Genomic DNA, 20577 nt, shown 5'->3' on the forward strand with positions numbered 1-20577 from the left:
TTCTATTGTAGATGGTATATATAAATTCATCAACCCTCAAGGCTTCAATGCAAAAAGCCTACTAGGTATATTTGTTTTCACTTCAAACCAGGCACTACTACCTAGCATGATCGGTTGCACCCAACACATGTCTATCGCTTCTTCTTGCTAACCACCTTGGTAAACCCATCATCATCAATCTCAGGTTCAACTCTTTCCCTAGGCGCTCTCTCAGGCGCATCTCCCATCTCGACATCTGAGCCCTCGTCGTCACTCTCATCAGTCTCTTGGTCTTCATCCTTCGACTCAACCTGCTTGAACATTTCTGAAGCAGCAGATCTCTGCGCACTCTTTTGCTGCCAGATATGCCACATCTGCTGAATAGCACCAAACTCTCCACGCACGGTCTGATCCTTAATTTCCATGATCAGGTCCGCCACATTTCCGGCACTCTCGTCGTCGACCACAACGTCAAACTCGTCGTTCATGACTTGAATCAAAATATCCTCGAGATCTTCGGCATCGGTTTCGGCGCGCTCATTCAACATCTCGGAAATGGCACCGCAAAGCCAGGCGCGCTTGTCGGCAGAGGTTGGTCCACCCCAGTTTGATTGCACGGCGAGTGTGAGTGCGGGCCAGTTGTCCAGGGCGAGTGTAATACCCAGGTCGAGGTAAGAGGCGGCATCGGTAGCCGGGGGAGCAGTTGATTGAGCATCCATTTTGATATAGTTTGAGTAGATTTGTAGGATTTATCCTTTGAAGATTTTGGTGGGCTTGATGTTATTCAGGTTGGGTGCCCGGTGGATGATGCCCCGCAGAAAGAGTGGATTGTACGGCGAAAACGACTCAAGGTAACTTCGCAGCAAATTGGGACTTCGAATAACAAGGACTTTTTGGCTTAGTTGCGCGACGCTTGAATGAAAGTTTCAGAACAATTGAGATAAAATCGATGTTGTGGACTTGGATGTTACTATGACCTCTCGATTCTAAGGTTTTTTTTTCTCGGGCTGCGGCGATTAGATAGCACGATAAGATTAGTCACGTGATTGTTTTATATCGATATGCGCACAATCACAATCTCTTTTTGGTCAAAAAATTGATGGTCGAGGGTGAAGCCAGTGAGCTTTCGTCCAGGGTTAACGGACAACAGAAAAAAAATCGCAAAAAGATACTCCGAATGGGGGAATCGAACCCCCGGCTGTCGTGTGAGAGACGACGATGTTAGCCACTACACCAATTCGGATGACTTGTGAAAGATTTTTTCATTTTTGACATCATAAACCCCCCCCGTAATATAACCTGCGGGGCTCTTATCTTTGCACGGGAGATAGTAAGTCCGATCCGTCAGTCCGAGGGCATTTTCTTTATCGCGAGGTGCAAACAAGGCAAAAGATGAGTCAGCCGAAAAAAAGTTGCTGGCACAAGGCGGGGCACAAAAGTCACAATCCAAATCACTTCATCTATTGTCCAAATATTCGAGGATTTGCCGTTTACGTCTTGAATTCAAGATGTCGATGGATTTGGATGCCCCTGTCCCCATGACGGGGATGCAGGATGCACCCATCGCCGCAACGTGAGTCTCTTATCGCCTCTCTTGATTACAAAAATGCTAGGCATGGTTTGCTAATGAATTTGGTCTAGTATCCTCTGTTGCAACTGTGGTGCCCCCATTGATGGAACCACTTCTGCCGGCGCGCTGTGTCAGGATTGTTTGAGACTCAACGTTGACGTCTCTCAAGGGTAAGCGACACCTCTGACCCTGACAAATAAACCCCCGCATACCGAATATCGATTGATTAACCTACTTGTGGATATAGTATCCAGCGCGAGGGAACTCTTCACGCCTGCAGAGATTGTGAGCGCTGGCTCCAGCCCCCCAACAGCTGGGTCGTTGCCTCCCCCGAATCGAAGGAACTGCTTGCCGTTTGCTTGCGCCGTCTTCGTGGTCTGTCGAAAGTCCGCATTATCGACGCCAGTTTCATCTGGACCGAGCCCCATTCTCGCCGTATCAAGGTCAAAATCACAATCCAACAGGAGGCGTTCCAGGGCACAATTATTCAGCAGACATTTGAGGTTGAATATGTGGTTGCATCGCAGCAGTGTGACGGTAGGCACAAACCCCCACCTTTCTCAGATTAGTCGAGGTGTACTGATGGTTTATATTTTAGATTGTAAGAAGTCCTATACGCACAACACATGGAGAGCCTCCGTCCAAGTTCGACAGAAGGTTCCTCACAAGCGTACTTTCTTGTACCTTGAACAGTTGATCCTCAAGAATGGTGCCCACAAGGATACTGTCAACATCAAGGAAGCAAAGGATGGTTTGGACTTTTTCTTTGCTCAGCGAAACCACGCTGAGAAGATGGTCGACTTCCTGTGCTCCGTCGTTCCCTGCAAGACAAAGAAGTCCCAGGAATTGATTTCCATGGATATCCACACTTCTACGAAATCTTACAAGTTCTCGTTCTCAGTCGAGTTGATTCCTATTTGCAAGGATGACCTTGTCGCACTTCCTATCAAGCTCGCCCGTCAGCTTGGAAATATTTCACCTCTTTCCCTGTGCTACCGCGTCGGAACCTCCGTCAACCTCTTGGACCCGAGCACTCTCCAAACTAGTGATGTCCCAACTAACACATACTGGCGATCTCCGTTCAGGACTCTCGCTGATGTGACTGAGTTGAAGGAATTCATTATCTTGGATATTGAGCCAACTGGCCATTCCGTTGGCAAATTCCACTTAGCTGAAGCCACAGTTGCTCGCGCGTCTGATTTGGGCTCCAATGATATCACATACTTCACCCGCACACACCTTGGTGGTGTTCTGCATGTTGGTGACTCTGTGCTCGGTTACCACATCAGTGGTACTATGTTTAACGACGAGAACTTTGAGGCTATTGAGGGTAGCTCTCAGTATAGCTCGACTGTCCCCGATGTTATTCTCGTTAAGAAGTTCTACGCCCGCAAGAAGAAGCCTAAGAACCGTGCTTGGCGTGTTAAGCGTATGGCTCGCGAGTATGAAGATGAGGCCAATGCAGCTCCTCAGCAGAAAACCCGCCGTGAGGAGCAAGAGGCTAACCGTATCGAGGAGGACTTTGAGGCCTTCTTGCGAGACATCGAGGAAGATCAAGAGCTGCGTCAAACTCTGGACCTTTACAAGGCTCGGAAACAGCGTGCTTCGGGTGATGCTATGGACGAGGATGAAGATAACGAGAGTGAAGACGAAGTGCCACAGATTAACATGGATGAGCTGCTTGATGACTTTGATGAGCTGAACATGGGTGATGAAGAATGATTTCTGCAGTGATATCCCTGAAAATCATGGTTGGCGTTTACGTTTTTACTTTTCTGGTGGATTCAAGTTTATGACATTTAAAAGTTTTTGATGTGAATATAAGTTACATAGCATGCGATAAATTGATAAATTTTATCGTCATATATTAAACCTGGCCCCTAGAAATACCCTTAGATTACTTTTTACAGTAAACCGAGTCCTGTAACTGATGTCCAGGTGTTAAGCCCTGGGCCAGTTCAACATTGAACACTGCATGTGTCATTTGAAAATTTGAATGTTCAATGATCCTAACACTGACACTTTACACCGTGACTTGAAGTGCTTCAATATTCAATGTTGCATGAACTTGTAGTATGTAGGTTGAAGTTGAACATTTGAACCTGAAGTCCGAGTCACCGCCAACCTTGGAATTGATGACTCAGATGATAATCCTACTAGCCCTCCGATTCAAGGAGGTATTAGTAGTACTTTGAGACATCTGGATAGTATATACATACATAGTAGGGTCTAATGCCACCTCGTAATCTCCACCTACACCCGTAGACATGTGGGCGGCCCTGGAGATGTCCTGTGAAACATGCTCTACATACCTAAGCACTTAGGTGCACATGTGAGTCGGGTTTGTTCAATCAATCATGTTCCAACTCCACCTGCAGGGCTTGAACCTTTAATGTTGGAACCTTGTCCAGGTGGAAGGTTTAAATAGGCACCTGGGTCAAAGTTCCCAGTTCTGGAGGTTTCAGGTTCGAACTTCAAAACTTTTATTGTTGAAAATTCGAATGTGCTGAACCGAGAACTATACATAATATATCCCTGCCCAGGTCAAGGTGCTCGAGCAGTCTGCCAGAGGTTGACTAAATCCTAGGAAAAACTTCAAGTTGAACCTTCAAGTTGGTTCAAAATTTCAGATACCACTGGTCTTCAGAGAAGTCTTGAGGTACAGCTGGAATACAAAATGTTGAAATAAATTCTAGCTGAACCAACATCCCCAAGTTCAATGTCAAGAGTTAGCATTATTAGATTAATTAGTCGCTGAAATGTACCTAAATTAAACCAGGTTTATGTAGCCATAAGTTGAACCACTTCCAACCAGCCCTGCCGGGCTAGCTCAATCGGTAGAGCGTGAGACTCTTAATCTCAAGGTTGGGGGTTCGACCCCCCCCCGTTCGGCTATTCCTACAAACAAAAACCTGAGAATTCTTTTTTGCTTCCACTTCATTTTGCTCCTTTTTGCTCCCTTTGGGGGATTTTTTTTCTTTTGAGAGAATAGCTAGCCTTCCAGAAAAGAATCGTATCATAAGTGCTCCGCTGTTCCCATCCTACAGAAGTCAACATTTGAATTTGAACATTCAAATTTGGCATAATCACTAAAAGTTTCGCTGAGTCCTTGAAGTTTCAACTAGTATACAAAAGCCATATATGGAAACCAATTTATACACCTTGACCCTAAATTAGCATCATGATATACCATGTCCACTCATTAATAGCTAATCCTCAAGTTTCAAAATCATCTTGAATCTTGACAATAGCCACGCAAAGGGACTCGGACCGATAATACGTCCAGGTATGGGAAACCATTCTCCAACCTCACTCCTTAGCCAACATCCTCTTTCTGAATCAAAATAGATGTTAGTGCCAGGTGGTGAAGGCTTCTTCCATACACCTTCCTCTGGATCAAAATACGATTCGCCGTATGCGTCACTGCATACACGGTGATTGTCACTTGCGTCGCGTGCATTCGATCCACCACAGCCACAGACTGGAGGTCGTTGGGACTGAAGACTTTCGGACATTTGGGAGGGCTGTTCTCTGTCTTCTCCATCTTCTCCGTCTTTCTTATCTTCCTTCCGCCCCATTTCTGATGGTTGTAGATAAATCTCAGAAATATCAACATAGGCTCCCTTCTGCGGAGGCTCATATTTGGCATTCAAATCCACCGAGGTTGAGTATACTGGAGGTTTCAGGTCAAGTGCAGCCATTATATGGGCTATCATAGTCCTCTGCTCTGAGAAACTTCGTGTTTGCACTTCAAACGCGGCCTTTTGCTCTCGGATCTCATTGATTATCATGCTGATTAAACAGTCAATCAATTGCTAATTTCAACTGCAATTCTCCATGAGTTCATACCTGCTTAAGAGGACCTGGTATGTCCCATCGAGCCTGGCTTGAGTTTCCAACATGCCTTCAAGGACTCTGGCCATATCTTCCTTTTTAAGTAGATAGGTGCCTTTTCCAATGAATCCATCCGTACACCGATCCGGTTTGTACTGGAGAGATCAGTATCTAGCATCTTCCAGTAATGATCCGATCTCTTTATTCATCGTTAAATCGAATATGGAGAAATAAGCTTCAATGCGCTTTTGTGCCTCGACAAGAGAATTATACACTCTAGTTGCTCGTGTGTAGAATCTTCTGGTCTCATCTTTTGATCTGACCAGAGCCTGGGAGCGATATGAAAATGTCATGAAGACGGCATAAACAAATGTGATCATTCCGATGACATTGCCGGTTATTGAAAGGGGGCTGTCTGAACAGTCAAGGACTACAGGTGTTGTTAAGTTTTGGGAGATTATAAGAGTTAGAGGGAGAAGAGCTGAAAGAAAAAGAAAGGAAAACAATAACAAAACAATGAGCAAAATAACTAGTTATTGGACCCCGGGGCCAGTGAGGCTGGGGCTGAGTTTCACACTAGTGTGGGTTGAGGTGTATACAGCCTACGTCATGCCTAGCAGGCTTGAATTCCAAAATTTATAGACATTTGTACACCGAAAGCCTTTGGAATCAGATGCTTAACTGTCAGAGACTGGTCTTGAGTTCAAGACAGTTGATTAAATGCGTGGCTTATCAAATTCAAGTTTTCAAGGTTTGGACTGTGTTCAAAAACAGCCCATGGCTGCCAGAGTATGGAGACAAAGAAAAAAAAATAGATTTGTCTGACAAATAGTAAATATGCCAAAACTTCCATTCAGAAACATAATTATTGTTCTAATTTTGGATTAATAGACTATATACTAACAAATCATGGATTCAAATAGAATGAATATAAAGAAACATCATAGTAAATCACCATTGATCAAATCCTTTTATAAAAGCTTTAATCTATCCAATCTTAGAAGTTATTGCTACCAGTGTGTTTCATGACTTGCTTTTGACAAAGGAACTTATTCAGGACTTCGGAGAAGGTGGATGGCATTAGAAAGGACCTCAATAAATAACAGTCAAACAGAGCAGAGCAAACAGAGCGAGCAGAGCAACATGTTGGGACAAGCCGTGGAGTTTGATCTATCCTCAGCCTGTTCCGGTTTGAGATATCCCTTGCACTTTCCACTAATCCTCTCCCTCCTTAGCACACTCCACTTGATACAAAGCAAACAACCACCACAAAGGCGTGGATCTGAAACCCAAGAGGCCTTAGGAAACATCCATCTCAGGCTCAAAGTCGCCTGGCTAATCTTTACCCCAAAATATACTGATCCATCAGGAGGTTTCAAAAGCCCTTTCTGAAATCTTTGAAAGACTTCTAAGGCTCTTCCGATTAACAGGAATCATTTAAAAACATCAACATCCATCATCTGGTCTACTGAGACACGACACGTCAAACCATCAAATCAGTTATTGACTCTCAGGCTTGCCGAAGTGAAAAATCTCCAGAACTATATTTCACTATCTCAATATCATCTCCCGCCTCTTTGTTGTTATCGCCACTTATATCTATTCGATATGTATATCAACATTTTCTTCGGACCGATGGACCGCCACTTGAACGATGCCCACATCGTTCGAAATATTCAATCTCGTATCGAGTCGCGTCAGGGCACCATCACACTTTGGCCTGAACAAGCAGGCCAGCCTAACGTTTTCTCCATTCAGGTCTCTGGAACTGACCAAAAGGCGATGTGGAATGAGGCTCTATCGCAAGCAACCGTTTTTATTCGTAATCAGCCCACTCTAGGACTTCCTTTCAAGCGGGCCGAAGTCTTTTGAGCCTGATTGTACCAGGAGATGCGGGTCAGAATGCTTTAAATGGGAGAGAAGTGGAATCTCGGGTTGAATTTTCTACTTGATTGATGTCTTGCCATTATGCTCTTGAGTTTATCCATTATTGATTTTGTCCTATCAATTGATCGAGCGGCTTTTTTTATTCTCTAGCTCCCTGTGTATGCTATCAATCACCGTTATTCAAATTTGAATTGAAATACGTTTTCGGGCTTGATAAAGGCAAATTTGATTAAGAGTCTCACTTTATATTTAAATCTACATATGCGTATTCACATCATGTGTGCAGTGACTTCCCGAGTTCAGCAGTACTAGTAGAATGATTGATGTTGACCAGCTGCCATCAGCGAGGCTGTCAATTTGCACGCCCCAAGCACTATGTAGACTATCACATCAAATCCCTGGTAGAACTTTCAACATAAGTCCACAAATATTCTTGCAAGGTTGAGATTCGCTGGCCGGAAAGGATTCAATATCTCCCCAGATTCTCGCTTTTCTTCGTATGTCCAGGTATGAAACTGTGACACAACTGTCCCTCTGAAGGAAGTTGGCTCAGACCACACTTTAAAAACCGCGGGATTGGCACTCTCAATCTGAATATCACGGAATGCTTGTTCGGCTGCTCGCTGCATCATTTCATCGGCGAGTTGTCTCATGAGTCTTTGACCAGAGTACGCTTTCATAGTATTGGTGGCATTACGCATAAGAACCTGCTTTGGGCCTGTGGTTTTCCATGAAGCAGGGTCACGTCTGTCAATATCTCCGATAACCTGGTAGACCTTTCCAAAGAGCGGTAGGGTATCGATAAGTGGATATATCTGAGCCATGTCGAGCTCATTGATCCCATCATAGGCCATCGCGATGGAGACGAGCGGGAAATCCATCTGATCTTCTAATTCGCTCTCTGTGGCACTCTCATCATCGAGGTCCCAGTACAGCTTGCCGCCAGTGGCCACAGACTCGGGGCGCTTGAACTGATATTCTTTGTCGAATATACCGAGGGAATATCCTGAGTCGATTTGGTGCTGGATCAGGTATTTCCCTGCCTGAAAGGACTCATACAGCCGCCGAGTTCTATTTTCTGGATACACGACTGGCCAGAATGAACTATGGAACATATTTGTGTAGAGGCATATCGCTCGGGCCCATTCCTCATGTTCAGGGCCCAGAACGCGAATCTCATATTGCGAGGGGAGGTTCGCCATTTTACAAGAATGATAAGGTAGGGCTTTCAAATGTTGTTTCCGAACGAAATGAGAAGTGCAAGGCTTGAGCGGGGAAGGAATGCTTTTTAAGTACTGGGAAAGCTTAATAGGAAGCATTCAGCTCAGAATGTAAGCGCTTACATTCAGGCGCCCTGCCACCTAGGCAGCTAACTTACACTCGAGGATGGCCTAAAATTAGTGCCGGAATCTTCAAAATTATGATTTATTTATTGAACCATATTCGAGTCAACTGGTTGATTCATGACTCGGACCGATGGGAACGGTCAGTGCCTGATGATATTGCATATGAGAAGTATCAGAATGAAGCGCCGAAGATTCTGCAAACCCAGAACGATGTAGGTACCTATCCGGCCCTGATAGTGCAGCCGCCTATAGTATAGTTGATCGGAGTCTTGAACGAACTAAGCTTTAGTAAACTAGTGCAGCTCGGGCCTAGAGGTATAAGCATTCCTACATTACTATGGAGATGAGACCACAGTGCGGAGTTAGGGTGAAATTGGGGAGACCCACAAAAGCTTTTAATGTTGAAAATTCGCTTTTATTTTACTCCGTAGAGACGGTTATAAGCGGGGCTCAACAATTACATAAACCACAAGTTTATCAAATTTTTCTAACGCGATACAAATGCGTAAAGATAACAAGATCAGACGATATGGGCTGGTGGCAAACTTTGAAAATATCATTGGCACGAAATTTTAATCGCAGAAGCTATTGGAATTAGCTATTCCGTAATTAAGGTGGCCGTAGGGCTGCTTTAGCCCCATAATACTAATTTATTTCTATTTCTGCATCTTGGTCATGGTCCGGAGGATGGAGTACTTAGAAGCTTATCAAAATTAGCTTTTCATTTCTCCAAACTTGAATCTCCAAACATCTAATTGAGCTGAATTTAGCAAGATCACCATCTGGACAAGGGGTTTCATAAGTAAAATTGTAAAATCATTAGGTAATTTTCTTTCTTCAAGACAAAATGGGTCTTTTGATAACTTTAAAGTCGGTTAAAGGCGGACTCGCGCACGCGAGAAGTGGGGCGAAAAAGTTTTTCACCAATAGGAATATATAAAACAGGCACTGAGACCCACTACCGGGCCGAATTTGGAAGTCACCGGGAAGCCGAAAAGAAAATCTATGGAAGGCGCGAAGGCGCGAACCTTGGAATAGGGATCACTCCGTACCTTTTTTCTTTTTCTTTTTTCTTGTCTCAGGTTAGATTTTCTTTTCTTTCTTCATCCCTGTCGCATCGCATCGCATCAAGACAACTCACTCTTTTGTGGTCTTCTTGTTGCTTGTCTTCATTAACTTGGAGCCTAGTTGTCTCAGTTGTCAGGACAAACGCGTATAATTACGATGTATTCCAAGAAGGGTGCCGATGTCGATCAAGTTGGGTCTGACCCAATCCAGGATGTCACCCTGGATGCTGATATGAACGACCGCGAGAAGCAGATCTACCAGGGTGGTATGGAGAAATTCAACCGACTTGGATGGAAGCGTCTGACCATTGTCCTCATTGTGGAGGCTGTCGCCCTGGGAAGTCTGTCAATTCCGGGAACCTTTGCAACTCTTGGTATGGTGGCAGGTGTCATCTGCTGTGTTGGTATCGGTCTTATTGCAGTCTACACCAGTTACATTATCGGTCAGGTCAAGGTCAAGTTCCCTCATATCTCGAACTACCCTGAGGCAGGAAGACAGATGTTTGGTCGATGGGGATATGAAATTCTCTACATCATGTTGTGTCTGGAACTTCTACTGTCTGCTGGATCACACTGTCTGACTGGAACTATTGCTTTCACCAATATCACTGATAGCAATGTCTGTGCGGTCGTGTTCGGAGTGGTGTCCGCCATCATCCTGCTGATCTTCGCCATCCCGCCTAGCTTCTCGGAAATGGCTATCCTCGGTTATATCGACTTCACTTCTGTTATTTTGGCTATCGGTATTACAATCATTGGAACTGGAGTGGAGGCAACCAACAGCACTGGTGGTCTTGCTGCTGTGAGCTGGTCTGCTTGGCCCAAGGAGGGCATCACTTTCGCCGACGCTTTCATCGCTCTGTCCAACATTATCTTTGCCTACAGTTTCGCCCTGTGCCAATTCTCTTTCATGGACGAGATGCACACTCCCACCGACTTCCCCAAGTCCATCTGGGCCCTCGGTATCGCTGAAATTATCATTTACACTCTCACCGGTGCCCTCTGCTATGCATTCGTTGGACAGGATGTCCAGAGTCCCGCTTTGCTATCCGCTGGCAGTCTTCTGAGCCGAGTCGCTTTTGGCGTCGCTTTACCTGTCATTTTCATCAGTGGCTCCATCAACACTGTGGTACTGGGACGATTGATTCACGGCCGCATTTTCGAGAAATCGAACATTCGCTTCGTGAACACCAAGATGGGATGGACTACTTGGTTGGTTGTGGTGGCTGTTTTGACCATCCTTGAGTTTGTTGTCGCCGAGGTTATCCCCTTCTTCGACGACCTGCTCTCCATCATTTCTTCTCTTTTCGTGTCCGGGTTCACTTTCTATTTCCCGGCCATCATGTGGTTTATGTTCATCCGCGAGGGTAGCATGTTCAGCTCCAAGAACCTTCTCCTCACCGTGATCAATGCTATCATTTTCGCCATTGGTCTTATTGTGCTAGTTGCTGGTACTTACGCCAGTGTTGTGGACATCGTAAGTTGCACCCGAATTTATTGTTTTGTTTCATCCACATATGCTAACCTGTTCGACCAGATCAACTCGTACGCTGACGGCACCGTTGGTGGTGTATTTTCATGCACTGCCTCTTAAAATAATACGACGGCACAATTACTGTTTGCCAAGGCATTTGAGCGGCCATATATAATGAAGACTATTTTAGAGCGCGTTGCTTTTCAACAATGAAACGACTTTCTATTCAATACTCGTGCTACATTTTGGCATTAGACATAAACATTGAAGGACTCGAAGACATGGAATTTGAGTTCATTCATTCCCAGTCTATTCAATGTGCTGATAATTTGGACAAAGAGGGATAAACTTGGAAGCAAATTTACGTGCCGCACAACTTACCTATCTCAAATCCCGCATTGACTTTGTCAATATTAAGGCTGGGAATGCTTGATATTGTCCATAATTATGATTGGTCATTGCGCAACGGTGTAAATGGTAAATGAGGCTGGCGTCCCGGCGGCCCCCGAGGCTAGTAGTCAGTTAGACATATAAACCCTGTCGAGTCTTTTTTGAACTGGAAGGAATGACCTGGTTATCCAAGAGTTTGAAACCCTATATTCTTGCAAATTCTGAGAATAACAGCAAAAAACACCCGAAATGTCTTCCAACTCCTCAGGGATCCCATTCAAGATAACTGTCATTGGTGCTGGCATAACTGGGTTGTCAGCAGCTTTGGCGCTCTCGGATATCAACCCAGAACATGAAATCACAGTGTTGGAATCCAATTAATCGCTCAGCGAATTCGGAGCCGGAGTAAAACTCTACCCAAACAGTACTCGTCTCTTGCATAAATGGGGGGTGACACCATCCTTAGAAAAAGTCGCATTCAAGTCGTCTCGGATGTCTGTCCGTCGATGGCAAGATAATAGCGAACTGGTCTCGATAATGAATAATCCCGTCAGCACCTGGCTGTATGGGTCGCCTCAATGGCAGATCTATCGACCAGATCTGCAGCGAGTACTCTTTGAGTGCGCCAAAGAACACCCCAGCGTGAGCGTGCTATTCGGGAAGTCAATGGTATCCGTAGACCACGAGACAGGTACCGTCCATTTATCCCACGGTGAAATAATTGAGGCAGATCTCACGGTCGCTGCAGACGGAATCTGGTCAAGAGCTAGACGATGTCTTCCGGCAACCAAAGATGTTGTCCCCACCCCGTACCGGGAACATGTCTACCGTGCAGTAATTCCACGGTCGCGTATGCTGTCTAATCCCATTACTGCACCGTTGATGTCCTCCCTTGAAGCGAAATCATGGCTTGGACCCGGTGCATGTGTACTGGACTATACGGTAGGCTCCGAGTCGCTGTATAATCTTGCAATCAGTGTCCCCCGGCCCTCGGGTGTTCCCCTCGGATCATGGAACCAACCCGGCGACGTTGAGATAATGCGGGAACTTGTATCAGAGTGGTGTGAAGAGGTACGAGCACTAGCATCATTAGTTCAAGATGGAGAATGTGCCTCTTGGACTCTTGGTGAAGTTCGCGCCATCCCCAGCTATGTCAGTGTATCTGGACGGGTAGCTTTGATTGGAGATGCAGCACATGCCCTCTTGCCACATGCAGGACAAGGAGCTGGAATGGCGATGGAGGATGCCGCAAGTCTTGCTGAGTTTCTGGATCACTCGAACCCGAGGCATGATCTGCCGGATGTTATGAATGCGTGAAGTCAGTTTCGACAGGCTCGTGTGGAACACTTGCGAGAAATCAGCCGTGGAAATGCTAGTGATATGACACTTGAAGATGGTCAACCTCAGATTGCACGAGATGAGAAGTGGAAAGTTGTTCGGGACATGCAGCGGGCGCAGTTAGCTGAACTTGGAGTGGATAGATTCAAGGAGAAGGTCATCAAAGAGAGACCGGTGGCTGATCCAAATGCTAAAAGTACCATTGAGCCTGGTGGTGCGATGTGGATTAATGGGACTGATATTTCTGTAGAAGCCCAGATGTTCTGTCGTGAGCACCTGAAGAAATGATGATGGATGTCCGAGAATTATCACAGGGATAAAGGATAGATCTCTGCCTACATGGCCGATTTTGGGTTATAAATGAATGTAATCTATTGATTGACAGTACTTGAATTATTAAAAATCATTCAATAGTGCATGAAAGTGCGTCGCCTGAAGGAGATGATATCGATCTACTTTGAGAAAAGAATATCTGTTTGGCTGCATCTTTAGCCTGATTTTCCTCTGCACATAGTGCTTGTCAGACTCAGTTACGGGTACTAAATCTTTGTGCCTTAAATGCCGTGCTACAAATGTAGTCTTCCGCTCCTTAGGCTATAGCTGCTCAAATAAGTCAAGTCTTGAATCGGGTGCTCATTCCTTCACGCCCAGGGCAACTAGTACGACTCTCATGTTGATTCACTTGCATATCCCTTCGACAATGCAGACTGTAGGGTCCCGGATGATCCCACTCTGAGTCGGAGGGCAAAGCTGGTCTTGTAAGATCGGGTCTTACCGGATCAGACCAGGCTACCTTGTCGTGAAACCGTTTAGGAGAGTATGGAAGTTGTTGGAAAGTCATAAGTGGTTTAACAAGATTAAGCTGGCCGCAGGTCCCATATTCTAAGAATACACATGCCAAGTACTTTTTGCTAGTAACTTTAGATGTCTTTCCATATTTTATTCCGAGTTTGTTTGCTCTATCATCTATACAAATCGCCTGCTTGTCTCCGTTCCGTTGTGGTGTAACCGAAGAGTATTTGCTACTTTTCTTCATCTTACGATCGAGAGAAAGAATATCGGTATCACTTTATAAAAGCACTTACTCTGTGAAACATGAAGGATATAAATAGCATTGAGATTGAGATCTGACTCTGGACGGATTTTAATTTGTTCTTCAGATGCTCAGCCTGTTTCTCATATCTCTCGTCTCCACTAAGTGATTAAAAGAACTTGAGACCAATCTATTAAATAAACAACCAGGACTGATAGGAACCAGATTTCGGCCATAAATAAGAGATCTCAAAGAAAAATGAGGCTGTTACTCACTTTACTTGGCCTACCATGTCAGGCTGTGGCCAAAGCCGTATTTGCTCACTTCATGGTAAGAAATCTATTCTCTCTTTTCAATCCTCTTCTCAGATGAACTGGCATATATAACTTGAAACTATCCTAGATGGCAAATACGGCCCAATACGATGTATCTGATTGGAAACGAGACATCTCACTCGCGAAAGAAGCCCATCTCGACGCTTTTGCATTGAATATGGCGTACGGTATGCCAGGGAACGAACAATCAGCCGCGAATGCATTCTTGACAGCTGAGGATTTGGGCTTTCAGCTCTTCTTCTCATTTGACTATGCAGGAAACGGGTCGTGGCCGCAGTCGCAGATCATTTACTACCTTCAAAAATATGCGTCAAGTCCGGCATATTACAAGCATCAAAAGAGGACTTTTGTGTCGACATTCGAAGGACCGGAAAATGCCAATGACTGGATCGCCATCAAGAATCAAACGAATTGTTTCTTGGTTCCTGACTGGTCATCGGTCGGAGCTACAGCTGCACTCAAGCTTGCGGGCGGTGTTGTCGATGGATTGTTCTCATGGGCAGCTTGGCCAACAGATTCTCAACAAATGAACACATATGTGGACGCATCGTATCTTGAGTGTCTCCGACAAGCTGAGAAGCCCTATATGATGCCCGTCTCACCGTGGTTTTATACAAACATGCCAGAGTACCATAAGAACTGGGCAGTTCATGGTGGTGATTTGTGGTATGATCGGTGGGTGGAGATCTCATTTATTCAACCAGAGTGGGTTGAGGTAATCTCGTGGAACGACTTTGGAGAGTCACATTATATAGGACCCCTGAATTCAAAGGGATACGGTGTCTTCACTTCCGGAAAAGCCCCGTATAACTACGCAGAGAACATGCCCCACGATGGCTGGCGGCTTCATCTCCCTTACGTGATCGATACTTACCGCACGGGAATGACGAACATGACGGAGGAGAGCTTGGTTGTGTGGTATCGAACTGAGGTTGGAAGTTCTTGCTCAGGAGGAAATACCACGGGCTTCACATCGACCGATTTACAAATCGATACAAGTACCGGATACTGGGTCAAGGACAAAATATTCTTCTCGGCCCTCTTAGCTTCCAACGCATCGGTTAAAGTGACCATCGGAGGGAAGGATTATGACGCAAAATGGGAGTATGAGCCAGACGGAGGTATAGGTGTTTATCATGGTAATTTCGGATTGAAATCCGAACATTTGGGAGAGACGACCATTTTGATCTCACGTGAAGACGAAGAAGTGGTGCACATGGACGGTCGTTCTTTGACCTCAAGCTGTACGAGTGGATTTATCAACTTTAATGCATGGGTTGGAAGTGCGACTTCAGGAAAGAATATGTCAGCAGTCTCTCCTGAACTTGCGCTGTCAGACCAAGTCTGCATTGAGGGATCTGGCTCATCAAACTATACCCAGATCTGCGAATTTACGTGCGAATATGGATATTGCCCAATTGACACCTGCTACTGCACTGCAATGGGTGCTGGTAAGAAGAGGCCCAAGGCCACGAAGAAAGAAGGGGAGCCTAGGAACGGTGATGATAGCTTTGAAGGACTGTGCTCTTTCGCTTGTTACTATGGCTTTTGTCCCAAGGATGTCTGTTACTCAAATAATGAAACAGCAAGTGCACCACCTCCTGCGCCTTCTTGTACCTCGGGAAAAAGCAATGGAAAGGATTCTAGCTGTGGACATCATACCAGTGGACATTCCAGCGAGGGATCCAGGGATGTTATTCCTTCTCTTGTCATCCTTGTTAGCCTGTATCTTGCAATATCGTTGCTCATCAATTGGTGATCTGAGAAAGTGAATAGTTGGTTATGACTTGAGGTTAATCTACCCAGAGACTACATGTTCTACGCTTGAAATGTTCAACTCTTGATGAAAGTTTCATTTTAATATATACTATATTATGATATAGAACAATCTTGGAATTATATCACCCTCCAGATAGCTGTCCCCGATTTCAAGTAGCTTCACCTGGGCAAGTTGGATCAGATTTTAGTTTCGGACTCAACCTCCAGGGCTTGGAATTCACTTCACTACACATGTGCAGCTAAGGCGTCATTCAACTCGACTGCCACCTACATAAACATATAAGGAACATCCATCACCTATATTTGTCTTAATATCTATTCCTCCTATCTATAGTATGCGTTGAATGTAACCTTGAAAAATATTCAAAATGCGGTATCTCCAGATGTCAAGGTGTAAATATCGAGGCCTTTATCGGCTTCCTCTCAATGAAGCTGCTTTTGGCTCTTCTCATAGCAAGGTAGTGCCCACTTGACTATCCATTCTGACATTGAGATTTCTCTGCTGTCAGCCGTTCTTCGGGTCGGAAAGACAGCATTGGCCGTATTAAACCCAGGAACGCATTGACTTCACTTTCCTCCATTTCAAACCCACGCCTCCGTCTTGAACTCTGAATACCATATTCAAGTGACTCCTCAAATGGAGGCAGTTGATTGACTTTGTATGACTCTGTTGGATGTCTTTGCTCATCAAAGTACCTAAATTTTGCTTCCCAGCTGCGCCACCACTCAGAAGGAAGAGGTCCCAGTACATCACCTTGCTGAGCCACTATCCCATCCTCACTTATATAGTCAGTACTGAAAATTGCTTTCATTCAAACGATCTCCCATATGGCCGTTGCAAGACTCCAGATATCAGATGGGTATGAAAGCGGAGAATGTGGCTCAAATTTTGCTTCCGGCGCCCGAAACGCCGGTGGTGTATGGCAGTTCCGTCCAATATGATTTTCTGTCGCAGGTGAGAATGCTTCACCAAAGTCGCTTAGTATTAGGTTGGCATCTGATAATGTGAATTCCTCCGCATATGTTCCTAAGAAGAGAGGTACAACTGCATGTCCAGGGACGTTCGGGAATAATGGTTCTCCATCTTGCCTTGAAATGGGCACTGTCTCAGGTTCACCGTATTCGTCGTCGAATTGCTTGATAGAAAGCCTGTCAAAATTATTGGCAAGTCTACCTAAAATATTGTTCAAATGAATATCTACATAAGGTTTAGTAATCAGTATGAAGTATTTGACTTGACAGATGCTATAACAAACCTCCATGAACATAACCTTGAGAATGGATATAAGCGACAGCCTGAACAAGCTCATATGAAAGTGCCCGGGCAACTTCAAGAGAAAAAAGTCGACTGAATGAAATTTCTCGCAGATTACACTGCGCAGATGGCACTGTGTAGCATAGATGTTTTCCATTGGGGCCTTGCACTTCAAATTCATCTAGAATAGTAGGCAGCAGCTCACGTCCGGGGCGTGGGAATAGACTTGTCACAGTAAGAGATTTGAGCACCTTCCTCGTGGAAAAGGGCCCTGGAAGTCCAACTGTGGCCCGGGTCCAATAGTTTAAGTATTTTCGACATGGTCAATCCTATAATTGACGGGCATGTGCTTTCTGAAATACCTTTGGCATCATTTATTTCTGGAAAGGTGGTTGATGTACCTATGCTGGCAGGCAATGTTGGGAATGAAGGCTCCGGTCTACCGCACCTAACTTCCATTGACGACTATCGCGCCTATGTAAATGCTACTTTTGGGGGATATGCAGATGAAGCATTGCGCATCTACCCTGTAGCCAGTGACTCCGAAGCATGGGTTCTGTCAAACCAGTTGCTGGCCGACCAAGTCTTTGTCTATTCAACATGGACAGCAGCACGCCTGCAAGCTCGAAATTTGAAATCACCTGTGTGGTATTACAAATTTGAACGAGCTCCACCAATTCCTCCAAATTCTGAAATTATTGAAAGAACGTTTGCCGGGGCCTTCCATGTGGCCGGCACACCATACGCGTTTGGAAATCTCGATGCATTGCAGTGGAACTGGACAGATGGGGATAAATCGCTGTCAAAGGACGTGATGGCAGCTTGGGTGTCTTTTCTGAAAAGTAAAAATCCGAGTATCGAGAAGGCAAACCATGGGGAATGGCTAAAGCTGAGCCCCAGCAACCACTCTGTTAAGGTTTGGGATGTTGATTCGCGACCGGAGCTAGTAGAGCCTCAATTCAGTGAGATGATTTCACTGTGGGATAAATTATATGGGGTGACAGTCTAGGGCGAGAAATATTGTATGCCTCTTTCTAGTTTTCGATTAATTTCCCTCTCTATCTTTTGTCTTTTGTTTTTTATCTCTCTTCCCTCCTGTATCTAGAGTTTACAGCATAAGGCAAACTTGATGCAGAAAATGAAAGAAAAGATATTGAGATTATGTACATGTATACGCAAGAAATTTACTATTTACTACTAATTGGAGACTATTCATGGCCACTTGTACCTAGGTGCTTTAAGTCCAACTTATACCCCTCACTGACGAAAGACAAGACAAAAGCAGTCTACTTAGTCTATAGCATTTCCATGGCCTAAACTCCAAATACAGGAGCGTTCATGATGTTATTCCAGTCAACTCGTTCAGTTCGAGAAGAGATTTCTGCCTGAATCAATTCTGTTTCAAGGCCAGTTGGTGTCAATTGCAAATCCAAAAGATGGTTCGCTTCTTGCAAAACGTTCAAAAATAGGTGTTTTCGGGAATCGATCAAATCCACTCCGCGTGTAAAGTCTTGATCGGAGGATATACGTGACTAGTTCAATGTGAGCATGACTTCAAAGTCATAGAGAATTGAGCTTCTTACTCTTCATCTGAGAGACAAGGTGGTAGCAATAGTAACACCCCATATCCAAAGCGCTGAGTCATTTCAGCCCATTTTTTCCCAGTCTTCCTCCATGTTTGAATTTTTGCAATTCTTTTCTTGATGTCATCTTCGTCTTTAGATATTCCGGTCAATATTCCTCCATCGACAATTTCGGTCCGAAAAAAGATTAGTTCTGCGAACCGATGTTGTACAATCGATTTATATCCACCCTTGGGAACTAAAGAGCTTCCTTGCACCTTCTTTACTTCCACACCAAGACAAGAAGATTTCAGGCTGACTCTGTGCTAAGCTGTAGGCTTTGTAAAATTGTGCCAGAGCTATTCTTTTTTTGATGCGTGAGCTTTGCTCTCCAAAGCTGCTGTTCTCGATTGCCATGCCCAAATTCATGATCACTCGTAAGAATTGTGGCGTATCCGTAATTTGCGACCCAAAGGAGATATGACCGTTATTAGAAGGGGCCACATAAAATTCGGGGGCCTCCAGTCGTGTTTTGAATTCGGCAAGCTGGGACTTTGTCTTTTGATTGCCAACTAGGAGCAACTTCTTGGCTAGCTTGGAATCTTTTGAGATTTGCCCCCTTTCCTTGTTTGTTTCCGAGCGGCTCAGCTCTGCGTCTGATGTTGATGGGCCTGAATGTGGGCTCGAGCGTGAGCTTGAACCACTTCTAACAGACGCTACATTCTCAGTGATCGCGCGATCTAGACTCCTGATCTTTCCAATAAGCTGACGATTATGTTCCCTTATATGATCCAGTTGTGGAGGGGTATGTGCTGACAATCTAGCAGCGACTTGTTCTACACCTCTGTGGAGCCCCGTATAAAGTTCTTCGATGTCGTTGTGGCTTTTCAAATACATCATCGTAGCCGTCTCCACTGAGGCCTGCGACTCGAGGGACGCCATGTCCGGTAGTTGTCCGAAAGCTCCATCAATGTAGTTACGTGTGTAGCTTAACGGTGGATAGTTGAAAAGATCCTCAACCTCGATATCAGCCATTGTTGGAGTTGTCGTCACACCTATGTAGAATTGGACCAAGTGACTTTGGAAATTATTACCGTCTGGGGTTTTTAATATGGGTCCATGCTTGCTACAGGCCAGGAGTAAAGTGACTCCGATGTTAATTATGCTTACCTACATTAGATGGACTCGGCAAATCCTTAGAGGCTGAATACTACCTTATGCAGCCTTGAGTTGGCAACAGGAACGACGTTTCAACGTTCCAGCCCTCATATTTTCTTGCCACCTGCATCGGTAACTCCGTGCTGCAGATTCTAACAGTAGCAAACGATTTTAATCCTGGCTGTGTGAGATAAGCCTGCAGGAAATATGTGACGGACTAGCTGGGGTATGCAGCGGGGTAGGGAAATGTCTGCTGCAAGACAAAATACATTACCGAAATTGAATTTATTGTGAAGTGCTTTCACCAAATAATGTGGTTGTTGGGATGTCGATATATGAAAACGCCATATGAGGATGCATGGCGTGAAAGGCCAATGAAGACCAGCCAATGTGTTCGTTTATGCAACGGGACTCCTCTGATGACCACATGGAATATATGACGTGCTGCCTGCAGCTTTTCCCCATTAACAGTCCTTAAGTCGTCCAATCAACCGTAAATTAATAATTTTTCTTCGCCAAGGTGATGACCTTGTATCAAATATACGTTAGTCTTGCCATTTCTCGGCCCGC

General features: G+C 44.9%; 10 protein-coding genes across 10 annotated transcripts; 6 read left to right on the top strand and 4 right to left on the bottom strand.

Annotated features, from left to right (window-relative positions):
- Positions 1–131: 131 nt before the first annotated feature.
- On the bottom strand, positions 132–698 carry N7483_008834 (pre-rRNA-processing TSR2 family protein; the record flags this gene model as incomplete). Its single annotated transcript, XM_057092261.1, has 1 exon — positions 132–698. The coding sequence occupies one exon, from the start codon at positions 696–698 to the stop codon at positions 132–134; it is 567 nt and encodes a 188-aa protein (XP_056943435.1).
- A 789-nt stretch (positions 699–1487) lies between these two features.
- On the top strand, positions 1488–3271 carry N7483_008835 (ribosome-binding protein NMD3; the record flags this gene model as incomplete). The annotated part of the gene is made up of 4 exons (XM_057092262.1): positions 1488–1552; positions 1621–1719; positions 1797–2086; positions 2148–3271. The coding sequence occupies 4 exons, from the start codon at positions 1488–1490 to the stop codon at positions 3269–3271; spliced, it is 1578 nt and encodes a 525-aa protein (XP_056943436.1).
- A 1594-nt stretch (positions 3272–4865) lies between these two features.
- On the bottom strand, positions 4866–5472 carry N7483_008836 (uncharacterized protein; the record flags this gene model as incomplete). The annotated part of the gene is made up of 3 exons (XM_057092263.1): positions 4866–4883; positions 4933–5341; positions 5399–5472. The coding sequence occupies 3 exons, from the start codon at positions 5470–5472 to the stop codon at positions 4866–4868; spliced, it is 501 nt and encodes a 166-aa protein (XP_056943437.1).
- Positions 5473–6991: 1519 nt separating this feature from the next.
- N7483_008837 (uncharacterized protein) lies at positions 6992–7255 on the top strand (the record flags this gene model as incomplete). Its single annotated transcript, XM_057092264.1, has 1 exon — positions 6992–7255. The coding sequence occupies one exon, from the start codon at positions 6992–6994 to the stop codon at positions 7253–7255; it is 264 nt and encodes an 87-aa protein (XP_056943438.1).
- Positions 7256–7680: 425 nt separating this feature from the next.
- N7483_008838 (uncharacterized protein) lies at positions 7681–8472 on the bottom strand (the record flags this gene model as incomplete). Its single annotated transcript, XM_057092265.1, has 1 exon — positions 7681–8472. The coding sequence occupies one exon, from the start codon at positions 8470–8472 to the stop codon at positions 7681–7683; it is 792 nt and encodes a 263-aa protein (XP_056943439.1).
- Positions 8473–9840: 1368 nt separating this feature from the next.
- On the top strand, positions 9841–11277 carry N7483_008839 (N amino acid transport system protein; the record flags this gene model as incomplete). Its single annotated transcript, XM_057092266.1, has 1 exon — positions 9841–11277. One exon carries the CDS (start codon positions 9841–9843, stop codon positions 11275–11277), a length of 1437 nt encoding a protein of 478 aa, XP_056943440.1.
- Positions 11278–12039: 762 nt separating this feature from the next.
- N7483_008840 (FAD-dependent oxidoreductase) lies at positions 12040–13173 on the top strand (the record flags this gene model as incomplete). The annotated part of the gene is made up of 2 exons (XM_057092267.1): positions 12040–12860; positions 12909–13173. 2 exons carry the CDS (start codon positions 12040–12042, stop codon positions 13171–13173), a joined length of 1086 nt encoding a protein of 361 aa, XP_056943441.1.
- Positions 13174–14176: 1003 nt separating this feature from the next.
- On the top strand, positions 14177–16012 carry N7483_008841 (glycoside hydrolase family 71 protein; the record flags this gene model as incomplete). The annotated part of the gene is made up of 2 exons (XM_057092268.1): positions 14177–14248; positions 14321–16012. 2 exons carry the CDS (start codon positions 14177–14179, stop codon positions 16010–16012), a joined length of 1764 nt encoding a protein of 587 aa, XP_056943442.1.
- Positions 16013–17606: 1594 nt separating this feature from the next.
- On the top strand, positions 17607–18296 carry N7483_008842 (uncharacterized protein; the record flags this gene model as incomplete). Its single annotated transcript, XM_057092269.1, has 1 exon — positions 17607–18296. One exon carries the CDS (start codon positions 17607–17609, stop codon positions 18294–18296), a length of 690 nt encoding a protein of 229 aa, XP_056943443.1.
- A 793-nt stretch (positions 18297–19089) lies between these two features.
- Positions 19090–19884, bottom strand: N7483_008843 (uncharacterized protein; the record flags this gene model as incomplete). The annotated part of the gene is made up of 1 exon (XM_057092270.1): positions 19090–19884. The coding sequence occupies one exon, from the start codon at positions 19882–19884 to the stop codon at positions 19090–19092; it is 795 nt and encodes a 264-aa protein (XP_056943444.1).
- Positions 19885–20577: the final 693 nt, after the last annotated feature.

Source organism: Penicillium malachiteum (assembly GCF_028827825.1).
Source record: "Penicillium malachiteum strain IBT 17515 chromosome Unknown utg000004l:1.0-4883003.0:1.0-4884900.0, whole genome shotgun sequence".
Classification (NCBI taxonomy): domain Eukaryota; kingdom Fungi; phylum Ascomycota; class Eurotiomycetes; order Eurotiales; family Aspergillaceae; genus Penicillium; species Penicillium malachiteum.